The following is a 19924-nucleotide window of genomic DNA, read 5'->3' as shown; positions in this document are numbered from 1 at the left end:
TTTTGTAATTTGTTCTTTATAACAGTCTCTACCATTTTGCCCTGGTACCGACATCAGGCTCACCGGTCTATAATTTCCCAGGTCATCTCTGGAACCTTTTTTTATAAATCGGCGTTCTCAGATTTGTTTTAAATTTACTACACTGTAGTTTCATCGCATGCCCCAAGTCCTAGTATTTTTGGAAAGCGTGACCAGACGCTTCACTTCACCTGTTCCATTCCACTCATTTTATATACATCTATCATGTCTCCCCTCAGCTATCTCTTCTCCAAACTGAAAAGCCCTAGCCTCCTTAGTCTTTCTTCATAGGGAAGTCGTCCCATCCCCGCTTTCATTTTAGTCGCCCTTCGCTGCACCTTTTCCAATTCTACTATATCTTTCTTGAGATGCGGCGACCAGAATTGAACACAATACTCAAGGTGCGGTCGCACCATGGAGCGATACAATGGCATTATACATCCTCACACCCTGTTTTCCCATACCTTTCCTAATAATACCAGCATTCTATTCGCTTTCCTAGCCACAGCAGCACACTGAGCAGAAGGTTTCAGTGTACTATCGACGACAACACCCAGATCCCTTTCTTGGTCCGTAACTCCTAACGTGGAACCTTGCATGACGTAGCTATAATTCGGGTTCTTTTTTCCCACATGCATCACCTTGCACTTGCTCACATTAAACGTCATCTGCTATTTAGCCTCCCAGTCTCATAAGGTCCTCTTGTAATTTTTCACAATCCTGTCGCGAGGTTAACGACTTTGAATAACTTTGTGTCATCAGCAAATTTAATTACCTCGCTAGTTACTCCCATCTCTAAATCATTTATAAATATATTAAAAAGCAGCAGTCCTAGCACCCCACTAACTACCCTTCTCCATTGTGAATACTGCCCATTTAACCCCACTCTGTTTCCTATCCTTCAACCAGTTTTTAATCCACAATAGGACATTTCCTCCTATCCCATGACCCTCCAATTTCCTCTGTAACCTTTCATGAGGTACCTTGTCAAACGCCTTTTGAAAATCCAGATACACGATATCAACCGGCTCTCCTTTGTCCACATGTTTGTTTACTCCTTCAAATAATTGAAGTAAATTGGTCAGGCAAGATTTCCCCACACAAAAGCCGTGCTGGCTTGGTCTCAGTAATCCATGTCCTTGGATGTGCTCTGTAATTTTGTTTTTAATAATAGCGTCTACCATTTTCCCCGGCACCGACGTCAGACTCACCGGTCTATAATTTCCCGGATCTCCCTGGAACCTTTTTTGAAAATTGGCAATACATTGGCCACCCTCCAATCTTCCGGTACCACACTCGATTTTAAGGATAAATTGCATATCACTAACAGTAGCTCCGCAAGCTCATTTTCAGTTCTGTCAGTACTCTAGGATGAATACCATCTGATCAAGGAGATTTGCTACTCTTCAGTTTGCTGAACTGCCCCATTACGTCCTCCAGGTTTACCGTGAAGTCAGTTTCTCCGAGTCTTCCGCTTGAAATACCATTTCTGACACCGGTATCCCACCCAAATCTTCCTCGGTGAAGACCGAAGCAAAGAATTCATTCAATCTCTCTGCTACGTCATTGTCTTCCTGGATCGCCCCTTTTACCCCTCTGTCATCCAGCGGCCCAACCGATTCTTTTGCCGGCTTCCAGCTTTTAATATACCCCAAAAACATTTTTGCTATGTTTTTTTGCCTCTGATGCTATCTTTTTTTCGTAATCTCTCTTGGCCTTCTTTATCTGCGCCTTGCATTTGCTTTGACACTCCTTAAGCTTCTTGTTATTTTCAGACGGTTCCTTCTTCCATTTTCTGAAGGCGTTTCTTTTAGCCCTAATAGCTTCCTTCACCTCACTTTTCAACCACGCCAGCTGTCTTTTGGACTTCCGTTTTTCTTTTCTAATTCGTGGAATATGTTTGGCCTGGGCCTCCAGGATGGTATTTTTGAACAGCGTCCATGCCTCCACCAGATCATGCTCTCCACTAAGGACCAAGTCTAGAATTTTTCCTTCTCTCGTTGGCTCCTGCACCAGCTGTTCTATAAAGATGTCCTTGATTTCATCAGGGAATTGTACCTCTCTAGCATGTCCCGATGTTACATTTACCCAGTCTATGTTTGGATAATTGAAGTCATCCATTATTATCACATTGCCCATTTTGTTTGCTTCTCTGATTTCTTTTATCATTTCTGCGTCGGCGAGGCGGACGGTAGTACACTCCTATCACCGTCCTTTTCCCTTTTATGCATGGAATTTCAACCCACAATGATTCAAGGGTGTGATTTGTTTCCTGCTGAATTTGTAATCTATCTGAGTCAAGGCTCTCGTTAATGTGCAATGCTACCCCTCCAACAGACCGGTCCACCCTATCACTACGATATACTTTGTACCCCAGTATGACAGTGTCCCATTGGTTATCTTCCTTCCACCAGGTCTCAGTAATGCCTATTATATCCAATTTTTCATTAATTGCAATATATTCCAACTCTCCCATCTTATTTCTTAGACTTCTAGCATTTGCATAAAGACATTTTAGAGTATGTTTGTTGTTCCTATTTGCATGACGATTGGCCATCTTTTGTCTGATCTTTAGTTGTATTTAAGGGCACCTGACCTACCACGGTCTGTTGTGCAGCCTCACTATCCAGAAACCCTATCTTCCCTGTTTGTGAGGTATCCTTGCAAGATACCTTATCCTGAACCATGCGCTTTTGAGCGACTGTCGGCCTTCCCCCCATTTTTAGTTTAAAAGCATTAGTATGATAAAAATGTGTTTCAGGTATGGGATATACAGTCTTAAATAGCTGGTTGCAAAATTTCTGATACGACTCTTCCCTCTATCATATGTAACTAACTTAGGCAAGTATTTGAAAAGTCCTCTTAAGGCTTAGTCATTAGGGAATTAATGCAGTCACCATGTTAATGCCCCTTCCAAAAAATATATATATATATTTTTTTGCTTTGTCACACTACATAAATTTGAATTCTGTCTCTCTCCTTCCCATGGGTGAAAGTTGAAAGAAGATCCAGACTGATAATGATGGTGCCCAGGAAGATTGCACTTGTACAGGATGTTGGTGTATTGTAGGCTGCTGTAATCTTTAGCTCCTACAGCTCCTGCTTCTCTCACCAGCTACAAGAGATGGCTAACACTGCTATGGCCAAGCTCCACATCATGGATTATGCTCCTCTTATGGTAAAGGAGTCCTCCATCTGCATTTTTGTACTAGCCTAATGGTTAGTTAAGTGGGCTGAGAACCTGAGGAACTGGGTTCGATTTCCACTGCAGCTCCTTGTGATCCTGGGCAAGTCATTTAACCCTCCATTATCCCAGGTACAAAACTTAGATTGTGAGTCCACTAGGGACAGAAAAAGTGCCCTCAGTATATGTAAAATGCTTTGGTTGTGCCCACAGAAAGGCGGTATATCAAATCCATGACCCCCATTTACAGCTTTTTCCAGTGGAATTCTAAGGCATACCTGGTTATCTCATGTCCCATGTTAAATGTTCCATTTATCTCACCCCCTTGCTCAGGAAATCATTGCTAAGGCCTGGCATTGCATTACAAGAGGAATAGACTTTTAGGCAGGCCCACCACTGAAGGGCCATACCAAAGAGCCTGTCCCTTGGTGTGCCCCTTCTGTAGACCTAGTATGGACAAGGAGGGGGGTTAGCTTTTGGTTATTGATGGAAGCTGGAAGTGAATGTATGTTTTGGTGTGTTTATTTTTGTGGTATGACACTTGGGAAGGCCTTGTGTTGAATGATTTTATTATTTTTATTTGGTTTCATGTTGTATGCTTTTGTTGTTGTTGTTGTTTTTTTTTTTTTTAAGATTCATAGAGATGTAAGAGTTTTTTTGTTCTGCTTACTTACAGTATTGCAGGGGGTGGAGCAAAACTGATATGGGAGTGAATTTGGGTAACTTGCAGTATATTACAATTTCACCCTTTGAGCAAGTAGTTCTACAAACTTTAAACCACTATCAGTTTGTACTGTTAAATATGCTGTAGGTGATGAATATAAACTTAAATGCTGAACACTCATATAATTACACACATTCATGATTTCAGTGGCGACTCTTTTTCACATGAGCCATCTACTCATGACTTGCCTGTGTCCTTATCAAACACTTTTATTGTGCTTATACTTTATTTTTTTATAGCTAATTACTGTTAATAGCAGCTTATTCAATTTAAATATTAGAATCAGTTTAGTTTGTGTCCAATATCCAGATCTGCTGCCTACATGGACCATGTTTCAAAAGGCAGTAAGCCCCAGCTCCATCAGGATGTGGACCTAGAAGTAACAAACCCCTAATTAAAATTCAGTTCAAATAGCTTTAAAATATTCTATATATATTATTTTATTACAAAACTTACCTGAACACCGATTGCCATTCACTCCTCAAGGTGTCTTACAATATGGCGGCACCAACTAATACCCTTTAAAAGGTTTCTAATAGGCTAGCTGGAGAACCAATCACAATAACTCTTCTCAAGGAGATCCAGTCCAATTCTTAATTCAGACTATGCAGATTGACAGTGGTTCCCACTGTTAGGAATTCATAATTTGACTATTTAAAGTGATTTATCAGGTAGGTTATGATTAAAGCACCTTTGATCCACGATGTAATCTTAGAGCATATACAAAGGAGAAGGTATGCATTTACGTTGTTTTTGCTTTGATGTGTAGTTGAGTAACCCTGGCAGCGCTATAGAAATGCTAAGTAGTAGTAGTAGTAGTTTTAAGACACAATTTTTTTGGATTGGTTTATTTGCCTATGGTACATTGTTAAATGTAGATGCCTCCCCAGCCTTGCCTTTGGGAATGTTTTTTCAAACCATGGATAAACATGCATGTATTTGAACTGTAAGCAAATAAATTTGCCCATATATCAGAGCAGGCAGTTTTGTAAGAGCCCATTTCTGTGGGTAAAGTGCACTGCTTTACTAGCAGGAAGGGCTTCTTGAAAACTTTGCCTTTGCTTTGACTTCATTATATGAGCTTTGCCCTTTCTGTGGACAAAATGGTAAAAAAAAAAACCTATTGACACTTTTCTGATTCTTTGTGACTTTGGTGTTTCCTTTGTATTGATATTAAAAATATTCATGATTTTTTCTTTTTTTCTTTTAGGTTGGGCCAACAGCTACACAAGCTATGCAAGAATTCCTTACACGTTTACAAGTGCACCTTTCTTCAACCTGCCCCCAAATATTTAGTGAATTTTTACTAAAACTCATACATATCCTTTCTACAGAACGGTAAGCATATGGCATGCTGGATAGAAATTACCTTAGGGGAAAGGGAACTTGCAGATTTTAAAGCTAATCAAAAATGTATTAAATTAGTCCAATAAAAAAGGTATCGTATTTTCTTTTTTCTGTTTTGTCTTATTTCCATGTATTACTTTTTAAAAATAGAAATAGGGGCCATTTTAAGTAGCTTCTTTACCTGTAAACTTACAGTATGCCTACATATGTCTTGTTTTATTTTCCTGTTTTACAGGGGTGCTTTCCAGACAGGTCAGGGACCACTGGATGCTCAGGTGAAGCTTCTGGAGTTCACACTGGAACAAAATTTTGAAGTAGTGTCCGTCAGCACCATCTCTGCAGTAATAGAGTCCATCACCTTTCTTGTGCACCATTACATCACGTGCTCGGACAAAGTAGTTTCTCGCAGTGGCTCTGACAGCTCAGTTGGCGCTCGAGCCTGCTTCGGGGGGCTTTTTGCCAATATCATTCGCCCTGGTGATGCCAAAGCAGTTTGTGGAGAGATGACTAGGGATCAGCTTATGTTTGACTTGCTGAAGTTGGTTAACGTATTGGTGCAGCTTCCACTTTCAGGGAACAGAGAATTTAGTGCCAGGGCTCCAATGGCCAGCACCATGGACAGCGTCTCTGATGAAGAAAAGGTTTCTGGAGGCAAAGATGGTAACAGTAGCAATTCCACTACTCAAGGTTCAACAGCCTATGTAGCCGACTTAGTGCTGGCCAACCAACAAATTATGAGCCAGATTCTGTCTGCTTTGGGCCAGTGCAACAGCAGTGCAATGGCAATGATAATTGGTATGTGTTTTTCCTGCTTCAGTATTGCTTTTTTTTTTTTTAAGGTTAAAATCTGTTTAGATATTATTTGTTTTTAACTTGTGGCTATGAAACACCCTCCAAACATAGCTTACTTTAAAGCTTTGGAAATGTCTCCCAGTTTGTTTGCAGTTAGGGAGACTGATCTGGCACTGCTCCCCAGATTAGCCTACATTCCTGTTTGGAGTGCTGGGCCCTCTGAAGCTGTGCAGGATGTTAGCTTGTTCCTGTAGAGATAACATGCTTGTGGATTACATGTTTTCTCTGAGGACAAGCAGGCCTTTTTATTTTCACATCTGTGTGACGTCATCTGACGGAGCCTGGTGTGGATGCTACCTAGTGAATCGTCCCACCACGCTTGCGCTGGTGCCTTCCTGCCTGACACATGAGCATGGGTCCTCTAGTGTTCTTTTTCCATGTTCATGTGTTCTCTTCTCACACTGTGCTAATTTTTTGCCAAGTGCCTTCCCATGTGGGTTTCTTATATTTTAGTCATATTTTCCTCAGTTTTTTGTTTTCCCAACACCATATATTTTTTTAGGATTTTTTTCAGCCATTTTTAAGTTTTCTTTATTTTCAGGTGTGGCTGCCCAGTTTAAGCCACAGCCTCAATTTGAATGTGCCTATTTTTGACAATTCAAGATTGAGGAGTTAATTTAGCTAAGATTGTTTCCAATGTCTTAGAAGACAGTGACTTCAAGAGGTGTTCCCAATGTAGACGGGTGATTTCTGTCACAGACCCACACAGTTGGTGTATCGAGTTCCTTCAGTCAGATCATGTCCCCTTTGATTCTGTTCTCTGTTTAAAAATGCAGGTGAGAACCCAGTGGCTGTGACTGTCTCAAAGAAAGCAACTTTTAGGCTCCTCAACTGCCGTACCATTGACACTTTGGCACCGGTTGCATTGACCTGCATGGCGTCTCAGACTTCGGCATCCACTGGGAATGCAGTGGCATTGAGTGGGGTCTTCACTTGTTTTTCAGCACAAGGTACTGATAGCAGGCCCCGGAACCAGTCAGCATCAAACCTGATACCAAGTACATGCACATCATTGGTGGTGTCCTCTTTAGCGCCAGGGAATCGAGGCTCTCTGCATCGGGGGAAGCTCAAGAAGCACACACAGTGGTCTTCCACAAGCACTGGGACATCAGATTCTCTGATGCCCGAGAAGCACCAGCATTGGGAGCAGCGCTCCCCCTCCTTAGAAGAGGTGCTGGTGAGCAAGTCATTAAGCAGCCTGGTCCCTGCCACCAATTTGGCACCAATCTCTTCTCAGGCTACCTTTTGTCCAGCTACTATGCGTTTGCCGATGCCCACCTTTGACGAGCGGTTCTAGAGAATGCTCTGAGAGGAGCTAGTGCAGTTTCTGTAGAGGTCTTCTGCTCAGGCATTGAGGACATTTGCATCACCAGCAGAACAGCTCAAGGCCCTCTCTGAGGCTTCATCAGTTCCGGTGCCCATGCCCAGATCTTCGACACCGACACCTCGCGGGATGTGTACATATGGACATGCAGTACTGCTCTCTGCATCGGGGGAGGAAGCTACCCCAGAGTCTGAGAGTAGGGTTGTACCTTGGCACTCTTAAGGGTGTGGACCTTGCTCCACCAGACAGAGGTCGGTGCAGACTCATTCAGCTTCCTCTGAGTATGCAGAGTCTGATTGGGACTGCTCTTGGGAGTTGAATAAGGACTCGCATTACTTCTTGGAGGAGGAGTCATATAGTAACATAGTAGATAACGGCAGAAAAAGACCTGCACGGTCCATCCAGTCTGCCCAACAAGATAAACTCATATGTGCTACTTTTTGTGTATACCTTACCTTGATTTGTATCTGTCATTTTCAGGGCACAGATGGTATACCATCTGATCCTTCTTCTCAAGGGAGATTGGAATCTCCACCAGAGACACTCCCTTTCACTAGTTTTGCGGTGGAGATGGCTGTGGCTGCCCAATTTAAGTTGGAGACAGAGGAAGGAGTCTCAGGTGGAAATGGTGTCTGCCCTGGACTGTAAGTTTGTCCCTAAGGAAGGGGTCACTGCCATTGCACAGTATCTTTAAGGGCGCACTGTTGACGAACTGGAAATCTTTCCTCACAGTGCAGCTTGCACCCAATAAGATGGATATGCAGTATTGTATCCAGAAGGCTCCTGGATTTGAGAGGGCACAGCTGCCTCACCATTCTGTGGTGGATGAATATGCTCTTAAATAGGCTAAGAGTTCTCTTTCTCATGCTTTGGCACTCCCGGGATGGGAGGCCAGAATTTTGCATTCGTTTGGGAGAAAGACTTTTCAGACCTTGATGCTCGTTGCCTGCATCCAGCCCTAGCAGCTCTACATGAGCCTTTACTTTGGAGTCTTTAGTAGACAGTTCACTGAGTCTGGTGGGCTCTCCGTTTGGAGAAGACTGCAGAGCTTTGCCAGCTGGCCAACAAGCAGGTGGCGTGTAGGCATTATCTGGCCAGGGGTGCCTATGATACCTTTGATGTTGCATTTAGACACTCTGGCATGGATGTGGGGATGTGCGGACTCTCTTGGCTGCGTATATCTGATCTCGAACCACTGGCTGAAGAGAGATTGCAGGACGTGCCGTGCCCAGGAGACAATTTGTTTGGAGAGAAAGCGGAAGAGGTCACTGATCTCATTAAGAAACATATGTGATGTAGCCACAGGTGGGCCTAGGGTGGGCCAGAGCCCACCTACTTAGGGCTTAGGCCCACCCAATAGTAGCACATGTTTAGCAGTAGCTGGTGGAGATCCCATGGTCTGCCAGCTGAAGACTTCCTCCTGACGGTAACGAAAATGCTACTCTCCATGATACCAGCACCTGCGTATGCTCAGTTTTCTACGCATGCCAGCTGCAGACTGCCAAGGTGGAAAAAAGCGTTTCCCGCCAACTGATATTTTTTGATGTGGGGGGGTGGGGAGAACACTTAGTGCCCACCCACTTCTTGCCTAGGCCCACCCAAATTAGTTGTCTGGCTACACCCCTGTATCTCGACATCTTCCATGTGTATCTTCTTAACAGGAAGATTTTCTAGTGTTCCTAGGTGGCAACCCTACTACTCTCAGAGGCATAGGTACCCTCCTCCTATTCACTTTGCTCAGGCAACCCAGGCCCAGTGTCCCAGGCCTTACCAGCCCCATCCTCAGAAGTCCCAACTGGCTCCCCAGTCAAAGCAGGACATACGCTTTTGACTGGCTCTTGCGGAGCATAGCTACTCAGTGTCTGTACCGGACAGCTTACTGGTTGGAGGGAGATTCATTTTTTTCCAACACAGATTGCCCCTTGTAACCTCTGACTGCTGGGTTCTTCAAATAATCCATCCAGAGACCTACAAATTGCCCACAGAGAGCATCTTAACAGCTCTCAGCACAAGCAGGTACTTGTAGAGGAAATTTACAGGCCTGAGCGGTTGAACCTTTGCCACTGGGGAAGGAGGGAAGGGATTGTATTTCAGGTACTTCCTTGTGATCAAAAAACTGGGAGGATTCTGGCCCATCCTAGACGTAAGGGCCCTGAACAGATTTCTGGTCAAGGAAAAGTTAAGGATGATTTCCCTGGGCACCCTTCTTCCTCTGATTCAGGAAATGATTGACTATCCTGTCTGGATTTAAAGGATGCCTATACCACATTTTGATACTTACAGATCACAAGAAGTATCTTGATCTCATGTGGGATAACACCACTTCCAGTATGTCTGCCCCCAGAGTTTTGCCAAGTGTCTTGTGGTAATCTCAGCGTACCTATGCAGACTGATGTGTATGTGTTTCTGTATCTGGTTGATTGGCTGGTCAAGAGCATGTCAGGAAGGAGCCACAGAGTCCACGCACCTATTATTCAGGTGCTGAAGCTACTGAAGTTTGAACAGTGCATGTCACCCCCATGTCTCCACTTGAGAGTGGCCCAGTGGACCTTAGCTTCCAAGTGGTCTTAGGCGATGGGGAACCTAACAGATGTCATTCACATTCCCCCAAAGCTGACTTGCATCCTTCTCTGGTGGGCAGTCTTTTGACCCTAGAACTTCCATTCCAAATTCCAGTGTCTTGAAAGGTGTTGACAATGGATGCATCCAGCCTGGGTTGGGGAGCTCATGTAGATGCGCTTCACACTCAGGGCCAGTGGTCCACTCAGGAGGTTCAGTTTCACACCAATCTTCTTGAGCTCTGGGCTATTTGGAACACTAAAGGCTTCAGAAATTGACCCCAGAACCAAACTGTTCTCATCCAAACTAACAACCAGGTTACGATGTTGTATGTCAACAAGCAGGGGGGTGTGGGTTTTTACCCTTGTGTTAGGAAGCGGACGACATGTGGCAATGGGCTCTCGACTTCCATGCCACTTAGACCTGCCTGTCAAGAACAGCAGCCTGGTGGACAGACTGAGCAGAATATTGCAGCCATACTTCTCAACAGGGGCATAGCCCAGAAAATCTTCCGAGAGTCGGGCACCCCCTCAGAGGATCTTTTTGCCATTCATCTGAACAACAAAGTCCCTCAGTTCTGCTCCAGGCTCGGGTCACACTGCAGATTAGCGTCAGATGCTTCTCTCCTGCATTGGGGCAAGGACTTCTGTATGCATATACTCCCATACCTCTCATAGAGAAGACTTTACTGAAACTCAGGCAAGACAGGGAACCATGATTTTGATTGCTCCTTACTGGCCACGGCAGATCTAGTCCCCTCTTCTTCTGGAGTTGTCCTCTGATGATCTGTGGAGATTGGACTGTTTTTCTACCCTCATCACGCAGAATGAGGGATCCCTTTTGCATCTCAACCTCCATTCTTTGGCCCTCATGGCTTGGCTATTGAGAGCATAGAACTTGAAGCCCTGGGATTGCCTATTGGTGTCTCCTGTATCTTGCTGGCTTCCAGGAAAGATTTCACTAAGATATGTTACTCTTAAGTGGAGAAGGTTTGCTGTCCGGTGTGAGAGGACGGCTCAGATCCCTTCTCTTGCCCTATACAACAACTGCTTGAGTACTTCCTGCACCTCTGAGTCTGGTTTGAAAACCAACTCTGTAAGGGTTCATCTCAGTGCAGTTGGCAGTTTTCACCATGTGAGAGTAGAGTCCATCTCTGTACAGCCTTTAGTTGTTGCTTCATGAGAGGTTTGTTGCTAAAAAGACCCCTACCAAACCTATGGTTGTGTCATGGGATCTCAACATAGTCCTCACCCAGCGGATGAAAGCTGCTTTTGAGCCTCTGAAAACCTGTCATCTGAAGTTTTTGACATGGAAAGTTGTGTTTCTGGTGGCGGTTACTTCAGCTTGCAGAGTCAGTGAGCTCCAGGCCCTGATAGCTCATCCATTGTGTACTAAATTTCATTACAACAGAGTAGTTTTCACATGCACCCTAAGGTCTTTCCTAAGGTAGGTGTCGGAGTTCCATCTTAACCAGTCAGTTGTTCTACCAACATTTTTCCCCAACCTCGTGCCCATTCTGGCAAAGGTGTAACTGCATAGTTTAGACTGCAAGTGAGCCTTAGCCTACTATCTGGAGTGGACTCAAGCCCATAGTTAGTCCAACCAGCTTTTCGTTTTTTGACTCCAACAGACCGGGGGTGACCATTGGGAAATGCACACTTTCAAATTGAATAGCAGATTGCATCTCCTTTGCTTATGCCCAGGCTGGGCTCACTCTTGAGGGACATGTCAGAGCCATGGCTGTGTCGGTAGCCCACTTGAGATCAGCCTCCGTAGAGGAGATTGCAAGGCTGCACATTTTTATCCCACTGCTCTCTGAATCAGGATACCTGATGCGACAGTTTGGTTCGGACAGGCATTTCTGAAGAATTTATTTGGAGTGTAGAATCCAACGCCACCCTCCTAGGCCATGTTTAATTCTGTTACAGGATGTACCTATACAGCTAGCATGTATAGTTCAGGTTGTTTTAAGTTTGACTTGATATTTGAAACTCAATTATCTTAGCTTTCTTTTTTTTCAGTGAGCCTGGTAGCTCTGGATTCCCAGATGTGAAAATAAGAAGGCCTGCCTGTACTCTGAGAACGCAAATATACTGTAGCTGGTGTTCTCTAAGGACAGCATGCAGATTATTCTCATATACCCTCCCACCTTCCCTGGAAGTTGGATTTAGTTATAGGCTATCTTGCTTATTGCTTTTTCACCTGACGGAGGACCTGCGCTTGCGCAGTGGATGGGGAAGGCACCAGTGTATGTACAGTGGGACACTGCTAGAACTTTCAACTTCATTTGCTAGTCAGCATCTGTGCTGGGCTCTGCCAGATGATGTCTCCCAGATGTAAGAATAATCTGCCTGCTGTCCTTGGAGAACACCATCTTACAGGTAAGTATCTTTGCTATTTCTGAAAAGGATGTATACTATTAATGTATTTAAATAGAACATTTTTTATGAAATATTTCTGTGCAACTGGCACAGCAGTTGCTACATGTTAGCTGCATTACTTTAAAAAGTGAAGAAAAATGGTTTTCAGTCCTAGATTCAGAACATTGAATTTGTACTTAAGCTTTTTACCTTCCCTGCCAATTATGGTAAAAAATTGGGACTAGTATTGTGAAAAATTATGTATAATATAAATCAAAACTGGATCTTAGTGCTAAGTCACCAAAGAAAAAAAATATATACTTTTAAAATTGTTTGTTCTGAAAAGTGTAAAGCCACTTCTTCTCTGTCTTGCAACTTTTATATAAAATACTAGAGAAAAAGGCCAGTTTCTGTAGAAATGAAACGGGCGCTAGCAAGGTAATCTGATTTTGCCATGAATGTTTTTAATGGAAGTGTTTTTAGATATTTCCTGTGATGCTAATGAATAATTTCCCAGATTGTTTTATGACTAATCTGATGCATGAAAGTGAGATGTGTTTTTTGTGTTATGTATTTCTGTTGTATTTCTTTTTGTTTGTGAGTGAGTTGTATGTATTGGTTTTTGTAAGAGGGAAAGAGTATGCAGATTTAGTAAATTTTTAATACGTACATAAGTTTTTCCTACATTAAGATTTCCTCATAAACAATATTTTTGTGAACAGTAATACAATGAGGTAAAAGCTTTCCTTGATCAGGACCATCAATTACTTTAACAATCACATCCGAAGAGTTGCAAACTCATGAAAATGCAACATAGGTCCATGTGTAACACAGGTTCGGGGGAGCAGAATGCCTACTTTTTCAAAAGTTTGTCCTTGTGACTAGTTTATTGTCATAGCAAAAGCCAATTTTACTGGAATTGTCTTCGACATAGTGTAAAATGGAGGTCAGTGTTTGTGGGGCTAGGCTAATATGTGGATAAAAACAGTACTGCCTGCAGTACCAATGAAAGGGGCATTAATGAAAGTGAATCTGTTGATTGACCTGTATGTAAGTGTGTGTGTGTGGAGAGGTGTATGAACATAGAGTGTGTATCCATCTATCCATGTGCTGTATCAGTGTGTTGTGAGAGAGTTTGTTTTAGACAGATTGAGAGATACTGTGTGTATGTCATAGAGAGATACAGCAAGTGTGTTGTGACAGGAGTAATAGTGTGTATGTGAGATACAGAGTGAGATTCAGTGGGGCTCATTTTCAAAGCACGTAGCCTTCCAAGTTCCATAGAAACCTGTTGAACTTGGGAAGGCTAAGTGCTTTGAAAATATGCCTCAGGTGTGTGTGTGTAACAGTAAGTGAGTGTGGAGATACATTGATAGTCTGATTGTGATTGAGAGAGTAGTGAGACTGTGTAAGATGGAGAAGTGTCTCTGAGAGATCCGTTGTGTGTGTGTCACATAGATAATGTGTGTGTGTGACAGTGAGTGACTGTGTGTGAGAGAGAGACAGTGAGAGAGTGATTGAGTGTGTCCATCCATCCCTATCCTGCAATCTCCCTGTTTGCCCCTGTCCAAGACAGGTTTTGGTTTTTAAATTCTTCCCTTGTATCCCCTTCCAACTGTTTTTTTTTTTCTGGAAAGTATAACTGTTCAGCGCTGCTCCTAAGAGTGCATCCATTCAGGTCCTGCAGTAGTCTCTATCCCCTTGCCTTTCTTTTTTTTCTTTGTTCTTTTTGATAAAACTTAGTCAGGCACAGTGAGAGAAGTGTGGCATCCAGGTCTTCTATCCCTGCCCTCCCTTTGTTTTGGGGTTTTTTTTTTTTTGTGTACCTGGGCAGCGCTGGTACCCAAGTACTTAGGGTCGCGCCAATAGTGTGTTTAACATTTTACAGTTGAACGCTGCTCACCAAGGTTACTGTATTCTGCGCAGTATTCGCCATTTGTTTTGAATTTTGGCGGCTTCTGTGAAGAGCGGCGCGTGAGCGAGTAGCACGTTAGTGTGCACGTCACCGCGACGTCAAGGGCAGCCACATGTCCTTGATAGAACTTAGGCATGGCTGTTCATGTTCAGGCCCCCTCTCTGTGAGTGTTTGGGTGCGGCGGTGGCCGGGACTCACCTTCTGCTGCTTTTTCGGTTTCAAACCCGTTTCGCCTTGGCCTTGAGACGCGTCGCGATCGTTTCTTTTGCAACACGGTGACGTACCGGGGGGGGGGGGGGGAGGACTGCTGAACTGGGAGCGGAATGGAGATGGTGGTGCGAACTCATAGCGCCCGTGTTTGAGACGCTTCAACTTCCTGGCAGTCAGCTTCAGAACGTTGGAGGTGCAAATTATTATATAGGATATATAAGAAAGCTCAGACTTGCATTTCGTTTGAAATCATGAAACTGTAACACGTAATGTTTGTCAGTTCCTGAAAAAAAGATACATTACTTGGTCTACCTGAAAACCATACACCTTGTCCTGAGTTTTTTATTCAATTTTCTATTTAATTTTATTTAAATCACTTGAAGCTTCCTTAATGACTTCATTGTGACCCAAGTAGCATGTGTTTAATGCTGTCTTTCTTTGACTTAGGTGCAAGTGGTTTACACCTGACTAAACATGAAAATTTTCATGGCGGATTTAGATGCCATTTCAGTTGGGGGATGGGTTGTTCACTATATTGACCACACTCAGTAAAAAAGCTTTCCACCGTACAGGTGATGCTTCAACCCATTCTCACTTACATGGCCTGTGGCTATATGGAAGACAGGTAAGTTGAATTTTATTATCTCATGCTTTTTTTTTTTTTAATTAGGTGTCTGCAGGTGACAATGCATCATAACTGTAAATGTGTTTTTCTAAATGTGTATATATCTCAAAAGGACAAACAGAATAAGTTACATATGGGTTCCATTATCAGTTGGAGCCCAGGTCAGTGAGGTGCATCCCAAAGTTCTTATGGATTCAAGAGTTTCCCCATAAACAGAGTACCTCATATGTATGGTGGCTCTGCCTTAATTTATATATTCTACAGAGCCAATGGATGCATTTCTTATTTCTTCATGATGAGGTATTCATTTAATTAAGAATACTTTGTGGTTCAGTAGTTTGGCAACTGAGCATTTTTTCTATTAAGGTCTTTTTGGCACATTTAGAAATATTTTACATTTTTGCCCTTGGCTACTGTGTATTTTAGCAGCATAGGTTGAAATTATTTGCTATTGAGTTTAATTTTGCCAAAGCTGTTTTGTTCCAAGGACAAGCAAGAGAGGGTGTTCTCACAAATGGATGATTTTTCTTTTGATGGAGCTTGCACACTCCTAGCTTTGTAAGTCTGCAGAAGCTTTAAGCTTGACTGGGCATTACACTTCTTCCCCATGCCTGCATCATTTCATATGGCTGCCTCATTTTTTTTCATGTGGAGTTAATAAGATATTTTCCTTTGGCAGTTCTACATTTGCTCAAAAAAGATGTTTTCATATGTGGATTGCTTTTTTACTGTCTCTTCTCTCATAAGGGAAACTTTGAAATTAGTGAAAATCCTTGACTAAAGAAAATGTTTTGGGGTTTTTTTTTTGTATGTGCACTCAACTGTTTTTCAGACATCTTAAGCAGTTCAGTTTTTGCTATTTCAAATCAAATTATTTGGTTCATTGGGCCATATTTATCGACGATAGGTCTCTGAAAAAAAGCCCTTAGCAGCTCAAAAGATGTGGGTGGTTACAATAAGACCATATGAGTGCCGATATTGCTCAACTGATATTTGCAGTGCATAGACCTGGAACACAAAGCCTTTGCGTGTCATAGATACCAGCTTTATGACACACAGGTGTCTTTGTGCATGTGATATACCATTGTCAACACCAATGCAGGCAGACACTGAACCAATCCTGGGGACAATTGCTATTTCCAAAAGCACAGTACATGATGAGGCAAAAGAGAGTCTTGACTTTGTTCTAGCAACCCCCTTTCATCTTGAACGTGTACTGAGTGATGAAATACTTCTGTAATGCTGGATCCCAACAGATAAACATGTGGATAAAGGTGAGCCAGTCGATATTGTTCATCTGGATTTTCAAAAGGCATTTGACAAAGTACCTCATGAAAGACTCCAGAGTAAATTGGTGAGTCATGGGATAGGAAGTGGTGTTCTGTTGTGGATTAAAAACTGGTTTAAAACAGAGAATAAGGTTAAATGGACTGTATTCTCAGTGGAGAAGGGTAGGTAGTGGGGTTCCCCAGGGTTCTGTGCTAGGACCACTGCTTTTTAACATATTTATAAATGATCTAGAGATGGTAATAGCTAGTGAGGTAATTAAATTTGATGATGGCACACTTATTCAAAGTTGTTAAATAACAGAGGACCTTACGAGACTGGTAGATGACATTTAATGTGAGCAAGTTCAAATTGATGTATGTAGGAAAGAGGAACCCAAAGTATAGCTACGTGATTCAGGGTTCCACATTAGGAGTCACCTTCCATGAAAAATATCTAGGTGTCGTCATTGATTTGTTGAACCCTCTGCTCAGTTTGCAGCAGAGCTAAGAAAGCAATTAGAATGTTATGAATTATTAGGAAAGGAATGGAGAACAAAATTGAGAATATTATAATGCCTTTGTATTGCTCCATAGTGTGACGACACCTCAAATATTGTGTTCAATTTTTTTTCTTTTGTTTCATTTGTACCCCCGCACTTTCCCACTCTTGGCAGGCTCAATGTGGCTTACATGGGGCAACCGGAGGGTTAAGTGACTTGCCCAGAGTCACAGGGAGCTGCCTGTGCCGGGAATCGAACTCAGTTCCTCAGTTCCCCAGGACCAAAGTCCACCACCCTAACCACTAGGCCGCTCCTCCACTCCACAATTTTGGTCATCATATCTTAAAAAGATATAGCAGAATTAGAAAAGTTAAGAGACGGGTGACAAAATGGTAAAAGGGCTGGGACGTCTTTCCTATGAGGAAAGGTTAAAGGGGCTAGGCTTTTCGGCTTGAAAAACAGATGGCTGAAGAGAGATATGATAAAGTCTATAATAAACTGAGTGGAGTGGAAATGGTAGTTGTGAATCTCTTCTTTACTGTGGAGCACACAATGAATCTACTAATAGTAAATTTAGAACAATTGGATAAAACATTTCTTCACTTAATGTGTAATCAAACTCTGGAATTCATTGCCAGAGAATGTGATAAAAGCAGTTATCAACATAAAGAGGTGTATTTTCAAAGCAGTTAGACTTACAGTATTCCATAGTAACCTATGTTACTTTGTAATTCTAAGTTCTTTGAAAATGGGCCCTATAGTAACATAGTAGATGATGGCAGAGAAAGATCTGTATGGTCCATCCAGTCTGCCTAACAAGTTAATACTTAATGTGGTACCTTGTCATAATAGCCCTGACAAAAAGGCCCAAACACAAAATAGCCCCCCCCCAAAAAAAAAAAAGTCCACACAAAACAGACCCTGACAAATAGCACCCAAGAAATCAGCCCCTGACAAAAGGGCCTTCTTCTGAGTATTTTTACCTGTTCTGCTCCTGCAACTGTGTATGTTTGAGTCTCACTGCTGCTTTGAGCTGAGGTATGTCTCCCCTTTGCCACCCCAGTTTTAATGCTCACTGTCCAGAATGTCTCCCTCTTCCTTCCTGCTTTGCGTGGATCAGTATATCTCTTGCACTCCCTCTCCTTCAGCAATCCTCCAACGTTCCTATGGGCTGCCAGCTGCATCAGCAAGGAAAACAAGTTATTTGGGCTGGCCCCGGAAGCATTCCCTCTGTTGTGTCCCGCCTCCTGTGACATGACTTTCTATGTCAGTGTATGCAGGACACAACAGAGAGAATGCCTCAGAGGCTAGCCAAAGCAGCTTGTTGGCGCTGCTGTCGGCCTCAAATGAAGGGGAGGGGAAGAGAGAGATGCCAGAAAGTAGGGAAGAGGTGTAACAGGACAGCGATAACAGAACAATGGGGGTGGGGAGAGAAAGATGCTGCATTGGAGAGGGAGTTGACGGAAGAGAGAACTCAGATGAGTGAGTGAGAAATAGAGGGGAAGAAGAGATGCTGGACACCCAAAGGGTAGGAGGCAGAGTTTTATTATATTTATTTTTGTGATAGGCTGTTTTCTTACAGAGAGCATTTTGTCAAGGGCTACGTAAGTACATTATTGCAATGCTGGGACAGACCAAAGGTTCATCAGGCCCAGCATCCTGTTCACAACAGTGGCCAATCCAGGTTACAAGCACTTGGCAAGGTCCCAAAACAGTACAGTATTTTATGCTGCTTATAAGCAGTGGATTTCCCCCAAGTCCATTTTAATAATGGCTTATGGACTTTTCTTTAGGAAGCTATCCAAACCTTTTCTAAACCCAGCTAAGCTAACCACTTTTACTACATTCTTGGGCAACAAATTCCAGAGTTTAATTACATGTTGAGTTAAGAAATATTTTCTCCAATACGTTTTAAATTTACTACTTTTTAGCTTCATTGTGTGCCCCCTAATTCTAGTATTTTTGGAATGAGTAAACAAGCAATTCACGTCTACCCGTTCCACTCCACTCATTATTTTATAAACCTCTACCATATCTCCCCTCTGCCGTCTTTTCTCCAAGCTGAAGAGCCCTAGCCACTTTAGCCTTTCCTCATAGGGAAGTCGTCCCATCCCCTTTATCATTTTTGTCACCCTTCTCTGTACTTTTTCTAATTCCACTATATCTTTTTTTGAGATGCGGTTACCAGAATTGCTCACAATATTTGAGGTGCGGTTGCACCATGGAGCAATACAATGGCATTATAACGTCCTCATTTTTGTTTTCCATTCCTTTCCTAATAATACCTAACGTTCTATTTGCTTTCTTTAACCGCCGCCGCCACACACTGAGCAGAGGGTTTCAACCTATCATCAACGATGACACCTAGATCTCTTTCCTGTCAGTGACTCCTAATCTGGAACCTTGCATTACATAGCTATAGTTTGGTTTCCTCTTTCCCGCATGCATCACTTTGCACGTCCTCACATTAAACGTCATCTGCCATTTAGATGCCCAGTCTCATAAGGTCCTCTTGTAATTTTTCAGAATCTTCTTGCGATTTAACAGCTTTGAATAACTTTGTGTTTTCAGCAAATGTAATTACCTCACTAGTTAAAAAGCAGCTGTCCCAGTACAGACCACTGGGGAACCCCACTATCTACCCTTCTCAATTGAAATACTGACCATTTAACCCTACTCTCTGCTTTCTTTCTTTTAACCAGTTTTTACTCCACAGTATGACACTACCTCCTATCCCATAACTATCCAATTTTCTCTGGAGTCTTTCATGAAGTACTTTGTTATAAATGCATTTTGAAAATCCAGATACACAATATTGACCGGCTCACCTTTATCCACATGTTTGTTTACCCCCTTCAAATAAATATAATACATTAGTGAGGCAAGATTTCCCTTCATTAAATCCATGCCGGCTTTTTCTCATTAATCCATGCTTTTTTTTATGCTCTGTAATTTTGTTCTTTATAATAGTCTTTACCATTTTGGCCGGCACCGACGTCAGGCTCACCAAACTACAATTTCCAGGATCTCCTCTGGAA

At 42.7% G+C, this 19924-nt stretch overlaps 1 protein-coding gene across 1 annotated transcript in view; it reads left to right on the top strand.

The window, feature by feature from the left end:
• The window catches only part of BIRC6 (baculoviral IAP repeat containing 6), a 965314-nt gene that overhangs the window by 457521 nt on the left and 487869 nt on the right, over window positions 1–19924 (top strand). Inside the window, 5 exon segments of the mRNA XM_030196513.1 lie at window positions 5137–5264; window positions 5509–6068; window positions 14941–14996; window positions 14999–15052; window positions 15054–15122. Of these exon segments, the coding sequence (XP_030052373.1) occupies window positions 5137–5264; window positions 5509–6068; window positions 14941–14996; window positions 14999–15052; window positions 15054–15122 (867 nt within the window).

Source organism: Microcaecilia unicolor, chromosome 3 (genome assembly GCF_901765095.1).
Source record: "Microcaecilia unicolor chromosome 3, aMicUni1.1, whole genome shotgun sequence".
Classification (NCBI taxonomy): domain Eukaryota; kingdom Metazoa; phylum Chordata; class Amphibia; order Gymnophiona; family Siphonopidae; genus Microcaecilia; species Microcaecilia unicolor.
Note: the sequence above shows the minus strand (reverse complement) of the source record. Positions and strands in the feature narration are given on the sequence as shown.